Consider the following 23,265-nt stretch of genomic DNA (forward strand, 5'->3'; position numbering starts at 1 on the left):
GCTCTAGAGACAAAGGTTCAGTTGTGATTGCAATACTGTTAAGAGCTAAGAGACAAACTTTATTGATCCACAAGGAAATGATTTGGACACAGTAGCTCGTGCATCACATTCTATTACAATAACAAAGAGCAAATATATAAATAGAAATACATAAATCTGTGTGTGTGTGTGTGTGTTTGGTGATGTGTGTGTGGTTACCGGTCATCCCCGCGGGGCAGATACAGGAGAAGGAGCCCGGCGCGTCGATGCAGCGTCCGTATCTGCAGGGGTTGGGTTTGCAGTCGTCTATGTCCTCGTCACAGCGCCCCCCTCTGAAACCTCTGGGACACGCGCACACGTACACCCCAGTGCTCCGGGGGAGGAGGGGGGAGGGGACGCAGGTGCCCCCGTTCAGACAGGAGCACGGGAGCACTGACACCTGCCAACACACACACACACACACACACGAGGCTGCAGCTTAAACAGGGCTTCAGATTAGTCACGAAATTAAATAATGAGGTTCCATGAGGATGAGGAAATACTCGTGAGATTTTTTTCATCATGTTTACATTTGGATTGGACAAAAAAGGACTGAATGCAGGTGACTTAACATTTTGAGAAGCTGTAGTTCCAAAAGGCAGTGCAAAAAATCCACAAAATACATAAAAATGTAAAGGACAAAACTGTGAACTGAACGCCACAGTTTATTATCATTTCAATCAAAATCTCACCTTGTCTCGATCTCGTGGACCTTATCTCATGTCAAGTCTCGTCTTGTGAGAATTCTGTCTCGACTCACCCCTAGTTAAAGCTTTAAAAATGACTGAATCCTGTGACACTGACTAGTGCAGACATGTCAAACTCAATGACCCACGAGATCATATCAAATATGTATCAGAGCTGACCCGCCGGCTACAGACTATAGAGACATTATTTATTTACTTTTTTTTTTACTATTTTATATTCTGTGCGTACAGTGTACATATTACTAAACATATATATTTTAAATTCTTTTAGGATGAGCAACTGACAAATCACTATCATTGGTTTTAAAATAACTCCATTTTGGTGACTGATGCTTCTTCATTTTGAAATTACTGGTGATAATGAAAGCTAAAGGGTTGTGTGTCTTTAGTATTCCCACATCGCCATGCACGTAAGAATATTTAGAATTTAAGGAGAAAGTTACCCTCTAGTCCTGGGCTCTCAAACTCAAATGAAGAAGGGGCAGAGCCATCCATGTGTTATTATAAGTTTTTGTATAAATGTTAATATACTCAATAATGTCATTGCACTGCATGGAATCTTTTTGTCCCACTAGAGGGCACTGTGCTGCCTCCTGTATTATATATACACTAGTCCAATGGTGTCTCAATTCACAGAGGGCCAAATTAAAAATTGTGACTAAATGTGGGTCAAAATAAATATTTATTGAAAAATTTCAACAACATTTGCATGTTTTCTCTTCTTTCGAGATATGTAATGTTAAACCTTTTCTTATTAAAATAAATGTTTAATAATAATTTTGCTTAAACATTGAATCTAGAACAAACATAATATAAAATAATAACAACATTTTAAATAAATAATGTCTCTATAGTCTATATGTAGCCAGCGGGCAGCTCTAATACATATTTGATATGATCTCGCAGGCCAAATATAATTATATCATTGGCCAAATTTGGCCCTCAGGCCTAAGTTTGACATGTCTGATGTAAGCAATGAAAACTTAGTTCTTATGTTGCCTCTGCTAGTCCCAGTCATTTCTCTAGGAACCTGCTTGAGGGTGATTATATATTTACAACACGTCACTCTTCTGTTTGGAATTTTTTTGCACTTACCTGTATTTGCGCTGTGCTCTGAGCTGCACAGCGGTCGCTCACAGAGACTCTTATCGTGTGTGCGTCCCCTTCACTGTTCGAGGTCCTCCATGTGAGCAGACCTCCGGGGGACACAGAGGCGCCGTCAGGACCGGAGACCAGACTGAAGACCAGAGCTGAGCCTTCTGGGTCCAGAGCCTGCAGCTGGTACTCAAGACTGTCCCCAGAGAAGGAGCGCAGGAGAGGGGGGAGAGACTGGAACACAGGGGGCTGGTTCTCTGATCAGGAGAAAAAAATAACAATGCAAACTCCACTCATAACAAATACACAAGATTCAGTTCAAAGTAGGGCACATTCTAAAGAGGGGGTATTATGCAAAATGTTCTATCATGTTATAACATTGTTCCCTCATCAAAAACATGTCTGAAGAGGTTTTAGATGTCATCCATGCATGTTTAAGTAATTTAGTGATCTCTCCAGAGCTCTATTCAACCCCTCCTTCCGTTCAGAGACACAGAATCCTGTCTCGTGTGTGTTGTTCTTGCTGACAGGTTCAAATTTCTTTAAACGGTTACAGAGCCCAAGAGCCGGATCCGTCTGGCACTGCACTTTTTTGGAGAGGCTCTTCACATTCTGAATAAACACGACTCAAACCAGTTTTCCTGTGTGGACCTGACAAGTTGTCATGTACAGTTTTGTATCATGTTTTTGTGTATTTATGGAGAATTGCTTAACTGTCGTGTCAGTGAAAAACAGAGGCACCTGCAGCATTTCAGAGCTGTGGACGTCAGAAAAGGTCAGATTTGGACAATTCTTGATACTTTGCAGCCTTCCCTGGAGCTGTGATACTAACTGTAAGCACTGCTCTGTCTGAAGCTCTGTTACTCAAGTTTAATCTGAGCTTTATTTTAACACAATCTGACCATAAAGAAATAACAAACCTAAACAGAACCATGAATGCTCGGACTGACCACAGGCTCCTGAAAATGTGCTGTTTTTGTATTTTTTTCTTGAGTCTCAGACAATTTTAAAACTCTTTTTGGCAGTGTTTCCTCACGTGTGCATCGCGTCACCATGGTAACTGCTGGACATTCTGCCATATACATACATATAGAACGTATATGTGTGATGAACCTACTGTGTGCAGAGGACCAGGTGTGGGGGGAGGAGTCAGGGAGGCAGGAGAGACAGGGGCTGATGGGACTGATCTCCCCTTCACCGTAACACACACCGGAGATAAAACAAGTCTTCTCCTGAGAACAACAAGAGCAGAGAGTGACAAAGAGTTAGGTGAGCAGGCTGGAAACAATTTCGATAAATACTAGTGTAGTCCAGTCTATCCTGAGTAACAACAGTTTACAAAAAACAAAACAAAGAAACAATTGTGGAGTAGTATAAGGTTCTGTTATAAGAGTTTGTTTTCGTACCTGACAATTTGGTCTTTGGTCTGGTGCTCTTCCTCAGAGTGATCACGTGATATTGCCGTGACGTGTTCGGTCAACTGATTTAAACAGGTTTTGATGCCACTGTCACTGGTAGGAAGACAGCGCCATCTGCAGTCCCACTTCCTCAGGACAGTATCCCAGGTGTGTGAGAGTAAAAAAGCCTCCTAGTCTCTGTTATCGTCCCGTGGGCATGTTTCCATACTTCGATTGTCTCTTTAATCCAGCGATGGTGTTTGTTTTCCTCTGTCCCACTGATGTTTGCTTTGTCTCAATCCATAATGTGCTTCTCTCTTTTACAGTGGTCAGAAAGGCCGATTTGAGTTGTTCCTGTTCTGCTTTGTGTTTTCTTGCTCGTGTTTCGCCTTCACTGTTTCTTTCTCACATTCTGTCCTATGTTCTTTTTTTCGTGGACTGAACATCCTCCCTCTTTCCCCGATGTGTGTTTTATTGGAGGACATGCAGGGTGTGTCGTATATGACATTATATTTATGCTCTGGTTCTATTTTATATTTGGGTGGACGAGTTTTCTGTACGATTGCCACCACTCTGAGAAAGCGCACTAGTGTAGAAGTCCAAAATGTCAGGTATGAAAACAAACTCTTGGTCAGAAAAAAGAACCTAATAACATAAATTATAGAAAGACCAAATGAACCTCATTGGACTAACTGTGGAGAAGGATCGAACCATAGACCATAGGCTCCATTGACTCTTTCTACTCCAATTCAGTTTGTATTGAAAAATCGTCAGCTCTCTCTGTGTAACTGCTGCTGTGAGCGTCATCATGTTGGTCTTAAAGTGTTTGTACTAACCCACTCTACAGGATCCTAATGTTTTTATTTCGCTATTGTGTCCGTACATCAAGATATGAACTTTAATAGCATACAAATAAGAAGGGGTCGCTCCAGCAAGTGTTAGCAAAAGGTTTGATTGACAACATATCAGTATTTTTCTGCTTTTCTTTTCAGTTGTTTCCGCATAAACTGCAGCTTCCATCCATCCATTTTCTTCCACTTATCCGGGGCCGGGTCGCAGGGGCAGCAGCCTAAGCAGGGACTCCCAGACTTCCTTCACCCCAGACACGTCCTCCAGCTCCTCCGGGGCGACCCCGAGGTGTTCCCAGGCCAGCCGAGAGACATAGTCCCTCCAGCGTGTCCTGGGTCTTCCCCGGGGCCTCCTCCCGGTGGGACATGCCCGGAACACCTCCCGAGGGAGGCGCCCAGGAGGCATCCGGAACAGATGCCCGAGCCACCTCAGCTGGCTCCTCTCGACGTGGAGGAGCAGCGGCTCTACTCCGAGCTCCTCCTGTGTGACTGAGCTCCTCACCCTATCTCTGGGAGTGCACAGCCACCCTGCGGAGGAAACTCATTTCAAGCGCTTGTATCCATGATCTCGTCCTTTCGGTCACTACCCAGAGCTCATGACCAGTTGGCCAGTTACGTGGCCAGTTACGTCGCCCGGATTGGCGTCACCGGGGCCCCACCCTGGAGCCAGGCCTGGGGTGGGTGCTCGCCAGCGAGCGCCTGGTGGCTGGGCCTTCCCCCACGGGGCCCGGCCGGGCTCGGCCCGAAGGAGCGACATGGGGCCGTCCTCACGTGGGCCCACCACCCGCGGGAGGAGCCATATGGGGTCGGTGCAAAGGGATCGGGGCAGCAGTCGACGGCGAGGGCCTCGGCGACCAGACCTCCGGACATGGAGACTAGCTGCAACTTCACTGATGTAAAACTATGATAAATATTTACCACAAGTACTATCCCACCAAACCAAGTTACAGATCAGATCTGTAGAGAGTAAGGTGAAAAGACGTCCCTGTTTATCCAGAACAGTCCCAGTTTTTGAACCCTGTCCCCTGTCCCAGCAGATTTATCCAAAACCAGTGATTTTCCCAGTTTTATACAAGAAATGTCCCTAGTGTCCCTATTTTTGACCAATTTGATCCAGCCAACAGTAAAGAAACTGTCATTTGTTTTGGTAAAATACAGAAAAGCTACTTAAAAACAACCAAAACACAAAGATAATGTGACTATACCGGATCACATGTTAGTCATGAATGGGCCGAGTGCAGAACACTTTTCCTTAATTACGCACTCGTTTCACAATTTTATTATTACCAACCGTCCCAAACTAGGGATGTCCCAGTTTTTTATTTTGAAAATCTGGTCACTCTAGTGGAGAGGCGACCCCACTCACAGTCAGAAAGTTTGTTTGTCTAAGTATTTTTTATCTGTAATTTAATAAATACTAGAAAGGGCTGTTTAATGGTGATGAACCCAAACTAAAAAGTCCCATCCTGGATCTTACCCTGAGCGTGCAGAGGAGTTCCGTCCCGGCATTACAGATGTGGCAGCGCCCGTCATACAGCGTCACGATCTTGGCGTTACTGTAGCTGTAGCCATCATTGGAAACCTGTCACAACATATAGGTTATTTAATGTGCTTGTGTGTATGTGGTTTTTAAATCAAGGATCCACAGAAAAGTCTAATCTGTACTGACAAAAAGGTAACTACTGTGCATGCATTATTCTTATATTCATATAATGCCTCCACTCAATTCCATTTCTCTCCAGCGACTAGGTCAGGAATCAGAATACACTAGACGGTTTGCAAGAACCCTGGAAGTTGTAGACTGCGCACCGGCCAATCAGTTGTGAGCTGTGAAGCCATGAGACATTAAACTTGTCGCGTCTGTCTGTGTCCCTTTTGTAGAACAGCACAACAGTAAACAAAGTGTTGAGATGGATGTAGACAAAGACAGACATTCTGTGTGCATCTTTAATTCGCAAGTTCACCTCGCAGAAAGGACAATGATCGTTGACACACATGTTCACTCTCTGTTTTGTTTGCTCTTGTGTCGGCAATTACTTGGACACCACTGAGCATTCCAGCGCATCACATGTGTCACGACAAAATGGCAATGATTGATTAAATAAAAAAAAGAACCCGTCTACCATTGAGCAAACGAATCCTAATGCTGTGATGGTTTGCATCCTAATGCATCAGATGGTTTCCATGAAGTGAAACTTCCATGAAGTGTGTGTTAAACATGTGTGAATGAAACAAAACACAACTCCAGAAACATTAATTGAGAGATATAAGCTGCTAAATTAGTTCAAGAATTCCATGTGTTTACAGTAAGAACAGGCAATAGGAGAAATTCAATTTGTCATCTGGACAAAAGTTTATTTGGTCAAATATGTTTTGCAGTTCATCTAAGCTGCTTGTTCAGTTGTGGTCAGATGCTGGTGGACACTGCCTTATATCTGCCTGCAGGAGGAGCTAACTATACTGAAACTACTCTGAAACTAACACACACACTTGTTTACAGTTTCTGTTAGTTAGGCCTATTCAACTGCACTGAGTGTGGGATCTTATTCCTTTCCTTATAACTTTTCAGGATAGTGAGGTACAGATCTGAGCCAGAGAAAAGAATTGCTTTGAGAGGGGAGTTAAAGAAGCCATTTTTCTTAAGAAAGAGAATCCTTCTCTAAACAGCAAAGGGGGACTTGGACACCATCTATCTCCTATTTACAACTCCAGCCTCAAACCTAAATCAAAACAAACAAGAGAACAACAGGTGTAGTCAGGTCAGGTCCAGAGGTGTGGAAGCTCCATTACAGCCCTAATGATTCTACTAATAGGAGGCCACACTCAGTGCAGTTCAATAGGCCGAGTTAACAAACAGAAACTGTAAACAAGTAGGTGTGTTAGTTTCAGAGTAGTTTCACTGTAATTAGCTCTTCTCTGCAAACAGATATAAAGTGTCCATCAACATTTTGACCAGAACTGAAGAAGCAGCATGGATGAACTGCAAAACGTCTTCATCAAATAAACTTTTATCCAGTTGACAAATTGAACTTCTCCTTTTGCCATGGATTCTACCTGGACGACTGAGGGATTTTTCACACAGTCCAGTAAGAACAGGTAAAAGAAAGGAAAAAATGTACATATTTTGTACAGTGCGTGTCTACAGACTTAGTGAAAAATATACATGTATATAATGATGCATTATTGGACACCTGTCTCTTGCTATTTTTGCTACTTATTTTGAACTTATCATTACCATTTATATTTTTACTTTTTGTTATTATAATATATTGTGAAGTGTGAGCTACTCTATTGTGTAATTTCTGTGTGTGCCCATGGACCACTGTGGAACCTACCTGGATTACTGAGGGATTACACAGATGTAGGGGCACATAGGAATATAAAAGAAAGTACTATGATTTAATGTTGAAAATCACATTCTGTTGTCTAAATAAAGAGAGTCTAAATCTGAAAGAGACGTGTAGTGGAGAGAATGTAAGTGCGTTCGGTAGGCACGTTATCTGGAGACAGCACTGACTCGGATCTGCCAGCGGGACACGGCTCTGTTGGCTTCTGCCGCTGTTGGCTGCTGAGAGACTGCGGGGAGCCGTCTGTCCTCTAGGGGGAGCTGGCATTCCAGAGCAGTCACATCTAGGAACGAGGCCAGGACCAACCGGGGCTCATCCAAAACCCACTCACCATCGACAAACTGGGCACAGACAGAGACATGACAGAAACATTTCACCGCTCACAGCTACACTCACTGACGCTGTGTTTACATGCACTCTGCTTGTTGTCTCAATTTATATAGACTCTAGTTCCATTCGGTTTAAGCACTTTTAACAGGCTTAAAACTATGAAATAAAAACTAGAGCATAGACTGTATATTTAAACAGACATACTGTAAAATACCAAATAATAGCCGGGTTTCAATTAACTGTAGAGACATGGTTTAGACCTGGTTTAGTCCTGTTAAAAACTGTTTTAGACCTGGTTTAGACCTGGTTTAGTTTCTGCCAATGAGTGGAATTCCGGAGGAAAAAAAAAAAAAAAGAGGATATAGCCCCAAATGTGAAAACAGGAAAACACTGCCGTGTAAACCATTTATTTCAACAAAGTAACTGTAATCCAATTACCACTCATTGAAACAGTAACTGTAACTGAATACAGTTACTCATAATTTGTACTCTGGTACATGTAATCTGTTACTCCCCAACACTGAGTCTGTGATATACAGGTCTGACACATGAGAAATAATTATTTTATGACTATTTTGTTCCAGTATTGCTGGTTTAATTGAATGTTGAAAAGAAAAATAAAAGTTGTACATTTAATGTCCAAATAGGCGACTTATGGATCCTTTTATTGCTGCTTCAATGACTGTTTTTCATTGTTTTAAACTGGAGTAATACTAATTGTTCAGAGACACGATCACTCAGGCAACAATAAAATATCCTCATTAATGTTTAATAATGATCAAATCTACCTTTATTAAGTGATTTACGAATAATGTCTATTGACTTGGGTCGTGAAGGTTTGTGTCTTTTAAAATATGGATCCCCAGAAAAAAAGTTTGGGAAACACTGCCACAAAGAGCCTGATGTTTACAGACGACATAGGAGCAGTTTGACTTCAGTTCAGTCCTGCTTTTACCAAACAGGCTGTGCGACTTGGAATGGATAGGCTGGATTCTCTGCGCTGCATCCGATCAGGCTCAGCTTCACTGAAAACGTGGAGGAACAGATAACATTGCTGCAAAATCCCGGTTTTCAAACTGACGTAAAAAAGAAAAGATGGAGCAACACTGCAAGCAGAAAATGGAAGCAGTTTTGAGGAGTTTTGGTAATATTACTTCAGTTTGGCAATTCGGAGGAAGCAGCGATGTCATCGTAGCTGCTGTGGTGTAAAAGGAAAGTCGTGGCAAAGGGGCGAGAAAGGCAGAGGATGAGGAGGCAGGAACTGTAGGCAAAGCAGTCTCCAGTTCATCGTATAACCTCCGAGGTGTGCCATAAAAACTGTAAATTATGGTTATATGGGCTAAAAGAATTTGAGTACCATATTTTCCCAGTTTTGCTGAGCAGGATTTTTGTGAGGACGGAATTAATCACTTGCCCCATTGCTGCCTGGTCTCAAATAAAAGCCTGGTCTGTTAAGAGATTGAAACAAATAAACGCCCGGCTATTATTTGGTATTTTACGGTAGCTGACCCGCCACTTAGATAAGATAAGATAAAATATGCCTTTATTAGTCCCACAGTGGGGAAATTCCAGTGTTGCAACTCACAATTCAAGAACAACAGGAAAAAGGTAACGTGCAATAAAACAGATAATAGATAATGGCTTAAAAAATAATAAAAAAATAGACAGTTGCCACGTTGCCACATTCTGTAACTGCAGCCTCGATGAGCTTCATTTGACTGGGCGACGTCACACTCGCTCACGTACTTTGCATCGACATCATGGCAGGCGTTTTCTACGTGTATCTCTATGGTGGAATGTTTAGGAGTTACCATGATGACAAATGCACAAAAATGACAAAAACATTTCAGGAGCTTGTGATGAATACGAGCGTTCATGATCCTGTTCAAGAGTTTGATTTTCAACAAAAAGGTGAACGTGACTAACTGAAAAACTGAAAAATTCTAACAAAATCAACTCTTACTGGCCAGATTGTGTCTAGAAAGAGGCTCGTTTGGTGTGTTACCCCCGTGTGCATGTAAACACAGTGAGTGAGTGAGTGTGTGACGGGACAGAGGACAGGGGACAGTACCTTTTCTTGGACAAACTCACACTTGAGCTGATACGAGTCTCTGAAGCCGTGTCCAAACACACGCACGCGGCTGCAGTCGGCCTGTCGCACGTCACACACACCGGATCTCTCCAGCTCACTGATCTCCGGGATCTGATCTTCACAAGAACACATACAAATACAAATACTAAAAGATACAAAAACTAGATATTTGAGCAGGTGTCAGTACCAAAAAAGTCACATTCACAGCAACAACAATTTAATGTTGAAAATCACATTCTGCTGTCTAAATAAATGTAGTTAATATGATTGAAAAATGTATCATCTCACCAGCGAACCACAACTCACTTCGACCACGCCTCTAATTTCCCAGAAGCCTATTTGTGGCAGCCTTTCCCATCATCCCAGTTTGTCTCGGCGAACTCAACCCCACCCTCCCATCCCCTATTGTGTCTTTCAGTCATAAGACTCCTACAAGGGGGGGTCCTGTTCTGGCTGGGCCAACTGAAGATTGAGACGGAGCCCCCACCTAGAGTCTTAACCCAGCCATCTCTGCCTCGCTTCATACATTATCAATAAACTTCTTCTTCTTCTCGCACTATGTCGTTGTTGGTGTGGTCCTAGCTAGTGAAGTAAGACTCAAGTAAATAAGACTTTATTTATAGAGCACCTTTCACAGATAAAAAAAAAATCACAAAGTGCTTAATAGAGTGCAATAAACAACCTGCAGCGACATACAGACACAGTCAACCAAAAGCTTAATTAAACAGCCGTGTCTTGAGCTGCTTTCTATAAATCCATAATATGGTGGCCACAGCCTGAAAGGATGCCCCCCCCGTGTTTTAAAGCAGGTCTTTGGGACCATCAAGGACCACAGGGTGTGGCATGAGGTGTAGGGGAGCCGTAAATCACTGATGTACTGGGGTGCCTGATCATTTAGAGCTCTGTAAGTTAAAACCATTTTTACCTGTTAGTCCCTGTTAAAAACCCTACAGCTGCGTTTTGTAAGTTGCAGCCGCTTAAATGTGGATGTGTTAAAAAAAGTAAAAAGACAAAAATCTAAACAAAAATCAAAACGACAAAGATCTAAACAAAAGATGAAATAAAAGCGTGAACAATCATCTCAACCATCTAATAAAGAGTGTTTTTATTATCGTGGTATTAGAATTGGTATTGAGTATCGAGTCTGTTCGTTAGTATTAAAATCAAGTTTGAAATGTTAGTATCATGACAACACTGCACATTACTCACATATTACATTTCCAACGGAAAAAGTAAATACTCAAAACAATATGTGTTTAGAATCTCTCAGACGTTCAGGTAAAATCCATGGCACAGGAGAAATTTAATTTGTCAAATGGACAGTTGACAAATTAAATTTCTCCCGATACTGATACAATGATACTGATACAATGCAGAGCAACTGATGGCCGATAAACTCTGCTGATATTTTTAGACAGATTTTCATTATTCCAGTAGCTGGTGACATCACACAGAGCTGCCCTGTTTAAAATCAGAAACATCCAGCTGCAGAAAAGCGGCGCAGTGCACCTTTAAGGAAAAAAGTGTCAAAATATTAAAACGTTTCCTGATATCTCCGACTCAGTCTGACGGGCTGTGGATTCTAACGTCACGTCTGTTCTCGCGTGTACTTAGTGCCTACAGTGAGTGGGCGCATGTACCTTTTACAGCTCCATGTGTTTTATAGACTCCATAAACACAGAATGGGGAATGTTAAGTACTTTACCAGACAGAGAGCTGCAGTCGTACGAGCCAAAGCCAGGGAAGCACACGCAGCCCCACTCTGAGCACTGCCCATTTCCACTGCACAGACTGGGACACCTGAGAGAGCAAGACATACCAGCAGTTAGCACAACCAAAGATCTCTTTTATTATGGGGTAGTTGTAATTTGTTTTGTGTGTCTTAAAATATTTTGCTGGCACTCCCTGATTCCTGCTGTGGGAGCCCTGGCTCGTGATTAGTGGAGCATGTCTATGCCCACCTCACCTGCAGCCACCTCCCCCTGTTTAAGAACATTGGCAGCACCTGTTCGAGGCTGCTGGCCTTGGTGGCCACTCTGCCATTTTGTGTTTGTGTGTGTATGTTTGTTAGGTCTGCAGTTTAGTTCTGTTTTGTGCCTTTTTTAAATTTGGTCACTCGATTCTGTTTGTGGGCTTATGTGGTTTAATTTTGGGAACTTGTTTAGTTTTGTGTGTGTCCCTTAGTTTTACCACTCGTTTTGTGTAAGCCTGCGTGACCCCTTTTGTGGCACAAAACTCGTTTGTTAATTCTGTTGTTCTGTATCTTAGGCTACGTTCAGACTGCAGGGCTTAATGCTCAATTCAGATTTTTTTTTTGTGAAATCCGATGTTTTTGCGAGGTCGTTCACATTTCCAATTAAATGTGACTTGTATGTGATCCCCTGTGTGAACAGTAAACGACTCAAAAGTGTCCCACATGTGCACTGGAGACACGACAACGTCAACCGCAGCGAGCGTGCTCTGTGTTTACGGAAGTTGTCCAAACATGGACGCAGCATCGAGCACCTGGAGATTTTAAAGTTCCTCTCGTACCGGAGCCAGAACATGAACAACTTACTTGTTTTAAGGAGGAGATTGAGAAGGACGAGGTTTTTGGCCGTGGTGTTTTGTGGGGCAACGTCCGTTGAAAGGAATGTGTGGATGCAGAGACGGAGCCGTGAGTGGTGATGTGCTTCACTTCAGTGACACGGAGTTCATTAACAATTTTCGCCTACTTCAGTGCAGAATAGTGACGTTTGTGGCTCGTTGACAACGTGTAGGTCGAATGAATGCACTTTGGCTGTTCAGACTGAAGTCACATGTCAAAAGATCAGATATGTATCTGTTTCAGGAGCACATATCCAAGTGTCCTGGGTCGCATTTGAAAAAATTGAATCTTTGTCGCTCAGACTGTCATTAAAAGATCAGATACAGGTCACAAAGGGCCCAAAAAATCTGATTTGGGTCACTTCAGGCTGCAGTCTGAACGCAGCCTAAGTTAAATTATTTTCTGTATATTTTAGTCTGTTTTGTTGATTTACCTTTACATTCCTGTTAATTAAACATTACTTAATTTATTAAATTTTTCCATCTTGGTTTATTTTTGTTACTTCCCTGATCCCAACAAGCTGGGTTGTAACAAGGACCTTTTAAAACGTGGTATATTTCTGATATATTTTTAAAGTACTACCTCAGAATTGCCAGGACCTCAGGATAGTCCTCCCTCCTCCTCTGCTCCACCAGCCTGCGCTCGCACTCATTCTCCAGCAGGGGGAGCGTCCCATTCAACCACGAGTCTTCATCTTTGAGCTGCAGGTCGGACACACACATCTCCACAGCCTGATCCAGCGTAGACTTTTGGAGCAGCCTGGCGCAACCTTGAGCGATACTGGAATTCACCAGCGTTCCCCGGCACTGCGCCCTGGCCTGCTCCTCGCTCAACCCAGAGTGAGTGGGCCACGCCGGGGGAGAGTCGGGCTGCCGGGGGGCTGGTTCGTGGTCCTCTGGGAAGAAGTAAGTGAAGTCTTCTAAATGGGACTGGCTCAGGCTCTGGGCTTTGTTCGGGTGCAGGGGGTGGGTTTTGAGGAGTTCCACAGAGGAGATGTACTCGGCCGTCACGTCCAGAGTCGGGATCAGGGAGGAGAGGCGGACGTTGCCCAGGTGAGAGCAGGGGTCAGAGGTCAGAGGGGTTTGGGCTCTGTGGGGGGTTGGAGGAGGTGTGGTTTGGCAGTGGCAGAACTTGCGGGGGCTGGTTGTGGTCGGAGGAGAAGACGGGACTGAGTCGAAGAGGCTCTTGCCAGGAGGAAGTCTGCAGAGGTAAAGCAAAGAAAAGCAAAGTTAAAAAATGTAATAGTCATGTTTCTCAAAATAACTGAGGAAAAATGACTCTATACCCGATTTTTTTCTCATGTATTTGAAAAAAATGCCTCAGATATATTATATAAACAGATCTTGAGGTCTAAATATGATATCATTTATAGATTTTACGTAGTTTTAATGCATCAAAACCGAATTAAAAAATATAAAATTTATTTTTTTAATTCATTTTGTTAGCATATATACTTTTTTTTTTTTTTTAACTACAGATTTTTTAACTTAAAAATCTAACAAAAAACTAAAACAAATAAACTGTACTTCTCTTATTTGGAATTAAAACTCAGAGAATCGTACGTGTCTCTTTCTACCTTCCCATATTTACTGCGTACGTCCCCTACCCATGACTGACCTCCAGGCTGAGATAAAACTGTGCTCATCTGGCAGCAGAGCGCCCTCTGCTGAGTGGAAGTCATTATGAGTCTGTCCATCGTAGGTCCCACAGAGGCCCTGGGTGTGGCCCCTGTCGGCTCCAGGGGCCCTCAGCGTCAGACTCATCCCCCATGAGGACACATCAGCCCGGACAAACGCTCCAGACGAGAGGCTCATCTGCACACAGTCCACATTTAGTATAAAACACAAATATCTCTACATGAACCTTTTTTCTCACTGGCTAATGCTAGACTGATCTGTGTGTCCCTCTGAATGAAGTTCTACAAGTTTATCAGTCTGGAGTGTTTCTCAGTGAAAGAGATGGGGAAATACTAGTATTTGAATCTGTCTGTCAAAGCGTCTCAACAGTGGAACAAGCGGAAAGATCAAACTTTAGTTAAATCCAGTTGAGAGAAAAGCACAAACATCTCCCCTGTTCACAAATACACAAAGCTCTTACCTTCTGCATGTTTTTTACAAACTAAATGTCTGTCTCTAAAAGTCTCTATTTCTGATCAAAGAGGCTGAAGTACGTCTGTTGGCATCACCATGTTTGTTTTGGTTCATTTGGGCTTCCTTAAAGCTGCTCTGTGATCGGTCTGTCCTCCAGAGGCTGGGCCCTGTCGTACCAGCAGGGGTCAAGGTGGATTTTTGTGAGTTTGTGAACTCACAAGAAAATCTATCCTGTTGTGCAAGATTAACTGTGGCCAGTCTTCTTCAAAAGCTTCAAATCCGTTATACAGGAAAATTTATGACAAACATTAAATTAGAATAATAAATCAAGTTTGGGAGAACAAGAGGCATTAGATCGGGTTCATGTGGCATCACAGCAGCTGCAGGTGAAGGGCAGGTCAGGTCTATGGTAGAATAAATTGCAGATGTGTAGTCTTAGTATAAGATTAATATCTCTGTAATCACTGGGCCTATCCACATCAAACATGAATTGGTAAAAGTTTCCTGTCAAAGCACAAATAAACTAATCAAAATATTAAGGTCATAGATGAAGCATAGAGCCAAAAAGACAATCTCCAAGAGTCCAGTCCTGCTAAAGTCCAGTCCTGGTATAGTCCAGTTGTGTCTTTGACTCACAGTGATCTTTCGTCCCTGGTAGGACTCTGTGATGCGCAGGCTGCTCTTGTTCAGACCCTTGTTCTTGACGGACAGCTGGGGTTTGGTTTCTCCGAGCTCTCCGTCGCACATGTCGAAGGAGACGACGTCGTGTCCGTCTCGAAGCACAAACCCACAGACACAGGAGGCGGCGTGCTCCACACTGCCACACTCCCACTGACGCACGTGCACCTCCACCGCCCACGCCACGCTCCGGTACAGAACAAAGGTGCCAATCTGGTAGTTTTCATAAGACCTGGAAGAATCACAACAACTTTAGGATGTGGAAATTCAACAGGAGAAACTTGAGCAACATTCCTTTAAGTACATCTGATGGATTAGACCAATCATTCAAAGGTCCTTCCTACATTACACAAAACTGACTCTTGTGAGATTAAAAGCACGTCAGGGAGTGTGGAGGAGGGAGGTTAGAAATGATATACAGTCGTACTTAGAGAATAGTTACCTTCCATCAAAGGTGACAGTGTGAGGATCTGTGAAGACATAGCAGTAGGCAGACGGGACATCTGTCACTGTAATCTGAAATGAACACACACAAATATTGATTCATTTAATCAGACCTGAGCTGAAGCAGTCTATAAATATATTATGTCATATAACACACGGTAAAAGGAGAATCTCCAGCAGGCCTAATCCAGCCCACAGCCCATCCCCCAAATGCTGGAAAATATGTTGTCTCTTGTTTACTGGTTTAGTCCTGGTTTAGTCCTGGTTTAGTCCTGGTTTAGTCCTGGTTTAGACCTGGTTTAGACCTGGTTTAGACCTGGTTTAATTCTGTGTCAGAATTGATTTGGCAAAGTGACAGAGCAATGTTAGCAAAGTGTTTTGTGTTTTCTTTTTTGTGAAAATCGAAAACAGATCATTATTTTATGCAAACCTAAACTGTGTTTAAAGTGGTGGTGACGTGCACCTATTGAGCGTCTATAGAAACAAAATAGCACTGATGTTCAAATGATTCGTTTTGACTCATCTGTTTTGGTCTGCTTCCATTCGTCTCCTCTCTGCAGATTCTCCACAGAAGACGTGAGTCTGCTCAGTGCTCAGAGGTTGTTCACATCATGGTATCACTTTACCTGCTTATAGACTCTGGCAGCCTAGTGCGCTATGACCAGAACACCTCAAATAAAGATTAACATTCAGAAGTCAACACATTTAAAGGCAATGTAGCCTTCCTGAGTTTATTTCCTTGTATTTGAGCAGTTTGTCTTGCCCTAGTACCAATATATTTGAATAAGCAGTTCCTGAGTTCAAAATACATCCTCTCTGGGTTGTTCATCTAATAAGAATGCATTTTCTTTTGTTTGACAATGAGGAAGTGCATGTTAGCATGCTATTTGTTGCTTTACTCCACAATCCATTCACCTGAGTAGACTCTGGGGTGTATCCGTTCCACAGGAAGTTGTCGGTGGCGATGGGTTTGACAGAGATGTTGGTGGTTCGGTTTCCGTCCAGGATGAAGTCTGTGACGGGGCTGAAGTGGAGCAGAGCCTGACTGCACACGCCCTCTGCACACGGCCCCACGCCCAGCTCCACGGCACAGGACGAGAGCGACACGTCTGATCCCAACTGCTCCTCATCTGAAACAACAACACCACACTTTAGAGCATCTTTCTCAAACTGTGGTAGTATCCAAACTAGACACTCTTTTGTATCATGTTTTTGTATATTTATGAAGAACTGTCGTGTGGGAGTGTGGGTGATGCAGGCTTGTGGGCGGAGTCTTGGACAAAATGTTACAGAATAGGGCATAGGAGAGATCACAAGATTACTCAAACATGCATGGATGACATCTAAAACCTCTTCAGACATGTTTGTGATGACGTTAGGAACTAAGGAAGCAGCTTTTTCAGTTCTCATTCCATTTCCGATACTATAACTTTAAGCATCTGCCGATACCCAATATCAGCTGATACCAGAGACTGAAAACTGCATTTATTTCCACAAAAACAAAAAATTGAATAAGACAAAACTGTTCCAGATCTGTTCAGATCCTCAACTTAAAATGCCACTGAATTTCTCACTTTGAATATTTTAACTCTTATAAAAACATGTTTGAATTATTTTTATTCTGGATGTCAGTTAATGAAATTATGTGTACATTTTTAAAGTGTTTAAAATTCAATATTTTAAAAATGACCTTTTTAAAAATTAACCAGCACAAATATTATCAAGCCCTCAAATTCAACAGTCAAAATTCAGAGTATGAAATTTGCAGTGAAAAAAGTAATTGCAGGAAAGATCCAAGATGTCAAGGCAGAAGCAATCTATCCAAAGTGATCCGATCTAATTGATTAAAAAACAAGAAATGGTGTAGTGAAGCGATCTGATTGGTCAGAATTAGCTTCATTAAAACCTCAATTCTTTTAGTGAGAAGTGAGAAATCCATTGGTATTTAAAATTCAAAATCTAATGAAATAAATGATCGTCCATACACATAGCTGTTATTTGCCTTGTATAAATAAAAATAAAAACCAAACCTTGGCTGCTGGTGCTGATGTCCAGACTCAGGGTGCAGTCGTGTGGAGATGAGTCTTTCTCTTTCAGACATGGCACTGGGACTGTGCTCTCCACTAGCAGCTCGTACAGTCTCCCGTCCTCAGACACACGGCTCTGAGCGGCTCTCAACTGCAACGGACACAACAGGACAGAGCGCCGGACGTTTTATCATCCACAAACATGTCGCCATTACAGATTATTAAGTGTGATATTAAGGATTTACGTGTGACTTAATGTTTTGGCGGCAATACTGCAGGTCAAGGTTGGGGTTGATCTGCAAGGTGTTATTCAGTTATTACAATATAATCACGGTGACTTTAATGAGCGCAAACAACTTAAAACTGTCCATAATTGACAGCTAGTTAGATCAGCCGTCATTAGAAATATATAAAGCTAAAGTCATCCTCCTGGGTTGTGGAATAGATCCCTAATTCCGACGCTCACTCTGTGCTCAACCTCCAATATCCAGATATTTATAACTACTTAATTCATTCGACATCGTCCTACACCGAGTAAGAACTGAAAAGTTACAAGGGGTTAGAGGCTTATAAATATTTTGGAGCTGGATGCGTGAGATGTTTGTTGATCACCAAACATCATATCTGCTCCTGATAACAGCCAGGGGAAGTTAGCCTGATTCATCAGCTGGTTTCACTTCGTGTCACTTCGTAGAAACTGTCTGACCTCGCAGTGTTAGGTTTCATTCGCTCGATAGTAGGCGGGTACTTGTTATCATTTAATCAATCACTGCTATTTGGTTGTGAAGTGTGTAATGCACTGCTAACGGGACTAACTGGTATATTAAGCTTTTCCCAAATCCCATAGGAAGAAGGACAATAACGTCTTTCCCCTTGATGAAATTCACCAAACATTCTCTTTGTTCTGGCTTTAAATCTTCGATGTCGGGATTAGTTGACAACACTGAATGTATGGCTCTTCACTGATTGGCTGGTGCCCGAACTTGCACTTTTGGGGTTTTTTTGCAAATTGTCTAGTGCATTTTAATTCCTGACCTAGTTGCTAGAGAGAAATGAAATTGAGTGGAGGCACTAGGTGGCGCCAGCCTGGCTAAGGGTAAGAAGAATAGGGGTCAAAATCAAAACCGTAATGACCTCGGGCGGTGAAAATTGAGGGTTAGATTCTATGTTGGCGAAAGTGAGGATCGGGGTGGGTGGAATTCCGTGCCGGCGAAAGTGAAAAAAGCACAGCATGTCCTTCTTATTTTATCATACACAAATAATACACGTTGGTCCAGATGGATAGTTTGACCTGCATCATGGCGGCATAAACAACAGATCACGTGTTTTTGTGATGCAGATGCAAAACCTTAATAGTGAACCAAACCTTAAAGCAGAATTATCCCCCCAAAAAATGTTCTGAATATGAACTGCAATACATAACAGAATGTGGCACTTAAAGGTGCATTGTGTAACATTTCCGGTAGTTGAACCCAAAGGCCAGCTAGTCTTCCCAAGGTCCTTCATTTAAAAACACTTTATAGTTTTTAATTTCAGAAAGACATTTTAAAATAATATAAATGTATGACTTAAAAGTGTATCGTGTAACTTTTCTGGTGGAGGATCTGTCCATTGATCTGTTCCATGGAGATACTGTTTCTGGAATGTTTCACAGTATGGCATTAAACCTTTCTATCTGCTAGTTACAGGTCAGATCTGTGGAGAGGCGACACTGCTCACAGTCAGAATTTATGTTTTTCAAGGTATTTTTGAGCTATAAAACCGCCTGTAATTGAATAAACATAAAGTAGAGCTGTTTGGAACATTCCAGGCAAAGCACTACCTCATACATCACCAGAAAAGTTACACAATGCACCTTTAATAAACAGTTTGAATGAATGAACATCAGTACAAAATCCGTAAATAACTGCATGATTACATAAAAAATATTTAATATTTCACCACAATTTCAAGTCAAATGAACAGGTATTTCATATCCACAGTTATAATCAAGATATAAGAGTTACGGGTGAGGTTTGAACAGGGTCTATTTTTATCATCCATAAACAAGACATAAAATAAAGATGAGTGTAACATACTCTGATTCCAGCGAAGAACTCTGCACTTTCCACCGACGGGCTGTGGATCTCTGGAGAGTCCAAGAAGAAACTGGAGCTGGAGCAGTAAATCTGAGCACAGTTTACACACACACACACACACACACACACACACACACAGAGACCGACGCACACACAGACGCACACGCACACAGAGAGAGAGAGAGACGGAGATACAGACGCACACACAGTTACTCTTTTGATTTCATATTTACTTAAAGTACATGACCAAACAGAAGTGAGCATGGGGCACGCTTCATCTCCATCGATTGTGACTCCATTTCACTTTATACTGAAACACTGTCGCCTCGCTCTCTGTAACTTCTGTCAGGCTCCTCGTGTTGGTCTTAAAACGTTTGTATTAACCCGCTCAGTGGCAAACCTAAACTATCCTGTCTGCCCGTGCCTAGGACCGTCCCTTAACCTCCTCTACATGATCCTGAGCTTTTTATTTCTGTAAATCCATTCCTATTCCTAATATGTAACTCTGCTCCAAATTTGCTCCTATAACTGCAAGATTGGATGATTTTAGCCCTGAAACTACCATTCTCTACTGAACTAAGGCTACGTTTATATGATGACGGTCTGAACAGAAGACGCAAAAGTGGCGCCACGTCTTCACTTTTTATTCCGCGTTGAGACGAGTGTTTTCTGCATGCACACAGTGACACAAAAGTGTGTGGAATTGGATTGTGTCTGCCTGTACTTAAAGCAACAAGGGCGTCTTTGAACATACGGAAGTTTTCATGCCAAGCATTTTCATCAGCTACTCCTTCCACAAAGTTGTTCCACCACTGACTGGTTCTCCAGGTCTTGTCCATATCTGTCTGACTCGCCTGCGAACAACTGCTGCATACAGAATTTGACAGAGGTGATTGCAGATCCTTCTCTGTTCACTAATAGTATCTCTGTAGATTCTGCAGATTCTGTTTACTAGGGCCCGACCGATATATCAGTTGGCTGATATTATCGGCCGATATGGGCTCTTGGAAACATAACGGCATTCGGCCTAAATCTTGCCAATATGGGCCGATATTTCACGTGGGCATGTTATACCTCGTTATAAAGCTTAGACTGAGATTATATTCTTTTTACAGACAATCAGTTTGAGTCTGGATTAAAAGGACAGTTATTAGTGCAGGCTTGTGATCTGAGAGGAGCCTGTGTGAGCGGTGAGTGTCCAAAATGTGTCTGTTTTGAAGCTGGTTATCCGTCTGACTCGCCTGCGACAAACTGGTGCGTCCAGAATTTGACACAGGTGATGGCAGATCCTTCTCTGTTCACTAACAGTATCTCTGCAGATTCTCTACATTTGTTGGGAGCCTCCTGTAAGTTTATTAGAGCTGCCAGAGCAACTTGAAGGTCCGACACATGGAAACCAATCCAACATGTTTGTTCCTGTGTACTGTATGTATGTAACGTAAATGCATACGCGACGTGAGCAGATCTGACCAGAGTTTTGCGTCTTGGGCAGTGTAGACGGAAACGCTACGGTGGAGCATATTCAACTTTTCCAGTCTGGAGGATGGTTTCGGATTTTCACTGTCTAAACAAACGGCACTTCTGATCAAATATTTTGTTGTTTTTACCTGCAAGCGTTCTCCTAAAAGAAGGTGTAATCTGGAAATCTATCGCTTCATGACATCACAAGGTGGAGCAGAGTATTTTGAGCTTTGGAGATGTAGACAGACTAATAATAAAAAGTTACTCAAACGTGTGAATGAAACAAAACCCAACTCCAGGTCTGTTTTTGAGGAGATAACAACATTCTAACACGACTTAAAGCTCACAAGAGTCAGTTTTGTGTCATTTAGGAGCTCAGAGTTTTACCTTGTCTCCCAGGCGCAGGTTGAACCCGTCGAGCTCGATGAGGGCGGAGGTGTGGAGGGTGGTCTCCTGTTTGAGCTCTTCCCTCAGGCCCAGAGCGGAGAGACGGGACCAGGACACCATGAAGCCCACGGAGCTGTTGGAGCCGCTGTGGAAGGAGCACCTCAGATACACGCTGTTTCCTCTGGACTCTGGGGCAATCAGCACCGAGGACGGGGCAGGAGGGGGCACCTCTGTCAAGGAACAAGTCACATGATCACACACACTGTCCATCGATCGGTCCAAGGCGTAACAGGGACTAAACTGCAGGTGTGTTACTGGTGAAGAACATTTTATACTATCTTCTGACTTTAGTTCCCTTTTTGGTCACATTTTCTAATTTAAAGGTCCTGTATTACACAAAATGTACTCTTTTGCATTGTTGTTACCTCCTCAGAAACATACTCACAGTTTTGTTTTGTTTCATTCATCCAAAGCTCAAAATGCTCTGTTCCACCTTGTGATGTCATGAAGGGGTAGTTTTCAAGATAACAGCTACTTTTTACCCTTAGTACAGAAGAGATTGGCAATTCCAAAGATGAAATTATCCAGCTGATTCTTGTGAAGGTGTATGGAGTTTAAAAACACAGTGGAGCACTTTTGTATTACCACATGACATCACAAGGTGGAACAGACTGTTTTCTGTAGAGAACTCAGTCTAAATCTGCAGGGTTTGTGTGTTAAACATGTGTGAATGGTCATGTTTACATGATGTTTTTAAATTCCAAATGAATTGTTCTGAATTAAATTGTTTGGAATTCAATTATTCTCCTTCGAGTTCACTTGGAAATATTAAATCCAAATTGAGCTTTACATGGAAAACTTGTTAAACTGCTTTTATTTAATTCTGCTCAGCATCTGGGAGTGTTGAAGGGTTCTGATTGGACAGAGACACAAACGTATTTACTAGGGCTCGACCGATATATCGGTTGGTTCTTAGAAACATAACGGCAATCGGCCTAAATTTTGCCGATATGGGCCGATATTTGACGTGAGCATGTTACACCTCGTTATAAAGCTCAGACTCTCTACATTATGTTCATTTAATCCAATTTACAGACAGATAAATATCCCCATATGTGGCTCCGCATCAGGATTTATCTGCAGAGTCATTTGTGTGTGTGTCGTACTGTCCCTGAACACACCACAGAGTCACATTACTCACGTGTGTTTGTTTACACCCACAGACACAGATCCAAACATTGAGATTATATTCTTTTTACGGACAATCGGTTGGGTCTGGATTAAAAGGACATTTATTAGTGCAGACTTGTGATCTGAAAGGAGCCTGTGTGAGTGCTGAATGTTGGAAATGTCTGTTTTGAAGTTTTTTTGTTATTTCTCATTGGTTAGCGATTAGCTGCTGTAGCTCCCGCACATAAACAGACTGTTTTCTATTGGCCTACTGTAAAGTGACTATATTGGCCGTATGTTACTGGACCTGCATTGATATGTAAATGAGCTGTGAATAGAGGTGTGAATGATCAACATTTACACATGTAATTAATTACCGCGGCGCGCACACATTTACCGCTAAAGGCTAATAGCGGTAGTTTACTTTCTTTACTTGTTACTAGAATAAGATTCAAACACACCATTAGTCCGACCTACTGTCTGTAAATGATGTAAAGAGTCAGAATAAC

At 42.4% G+C, this 23,265-nt stretch overlaps 1 protein-coding gene across 1 annotated transcript in view; it reads right to left on the minus strand.

The window, feature by feature from the left end:
* Positions 1 to 23,265, minus strand: part of vwde (von Willebrand factor D and EGF domains) — a 43,399-nt gene that overhangs the window by 14,919 nt on the left and 5,215 nt on the right. Inside the window, exons 4-18 of the mRNA XM_055163372.1 lie at positions 21,587 to 21,816; positions 19,739 to 19,828; positions 17,664 to 17,811; positions 16,549 to 16,763; positions 15,632 to 15,705; positions 15,148 to 15,421; positions 14,039 to 14,235; positions 13,004 to 13,621; positions 11,540 to 11,634; positions 9,814 to 9,950; positions 7,583 to 7,753; positions 5,543 to 5,647; positions 2,938 to 3,052; positions 1,821 to 2,077; positions 199 to 418 (exon numbers count right to left, since the gene is read on the minus strand). Of these exons, the coding sequence (XP_055019347.1) occupies positions 199 to 418; positions 1,821 to 2,077; positions 2,938 to 3,052; positions 5,543 to 5,647; positions 7,583 to 7,753; positions 9,814 to 9,950; positions 11,540 to 11,634; positions 13,004 to 13,621; positions 14,039 to 14,235; positions 15,148 to 15,421; positions 15,632 to 15,705; positions 16,549 to 16,763; positions 17,664 to 17,811; positions 19,739 to 19,828; positions 21,587 to 21,816 (2,946 nt within the window). The remainder of the gene's footprint in view (positions 1 to 198; positions 419 to 1,820; positions 2,078 to 2,937; positions 3,053 to 5,542; positions 5,648 to 7,582; positions 7,754 to 9,813; positions 9,951 to 11,539; positions 11,635 to 13,003; positions 13,622 to 14,038; positions 14,236 to 15,147; positions 15,422 to 15,631; positions 15,706 to 16,548; positions 16,764 to 17,663; positions 17,812 to 19,738; positions 19,829 to 21,586; positions 21,817 to 23,265) is intronic.

Source organism: Boleophthalmus pectinirostris, unplaced genomic scaffold (genome assembly GCF_026225935.1).
Source record: "Boleophthalmus pectinirostris isolate CB_2022bp ecotype Guang Dong unplaced genomic scaffold, ASM2622593v1 HiC_scaffold_6, whole genome shotgun sequence".
Taxonomy (NCBI): Eukaryota; Metazoa; Chordata; class Actinopteri; order Gobiiformes; family Gobiidae; genus Boleophthalmus; species Boleophthalmus pectinirostris.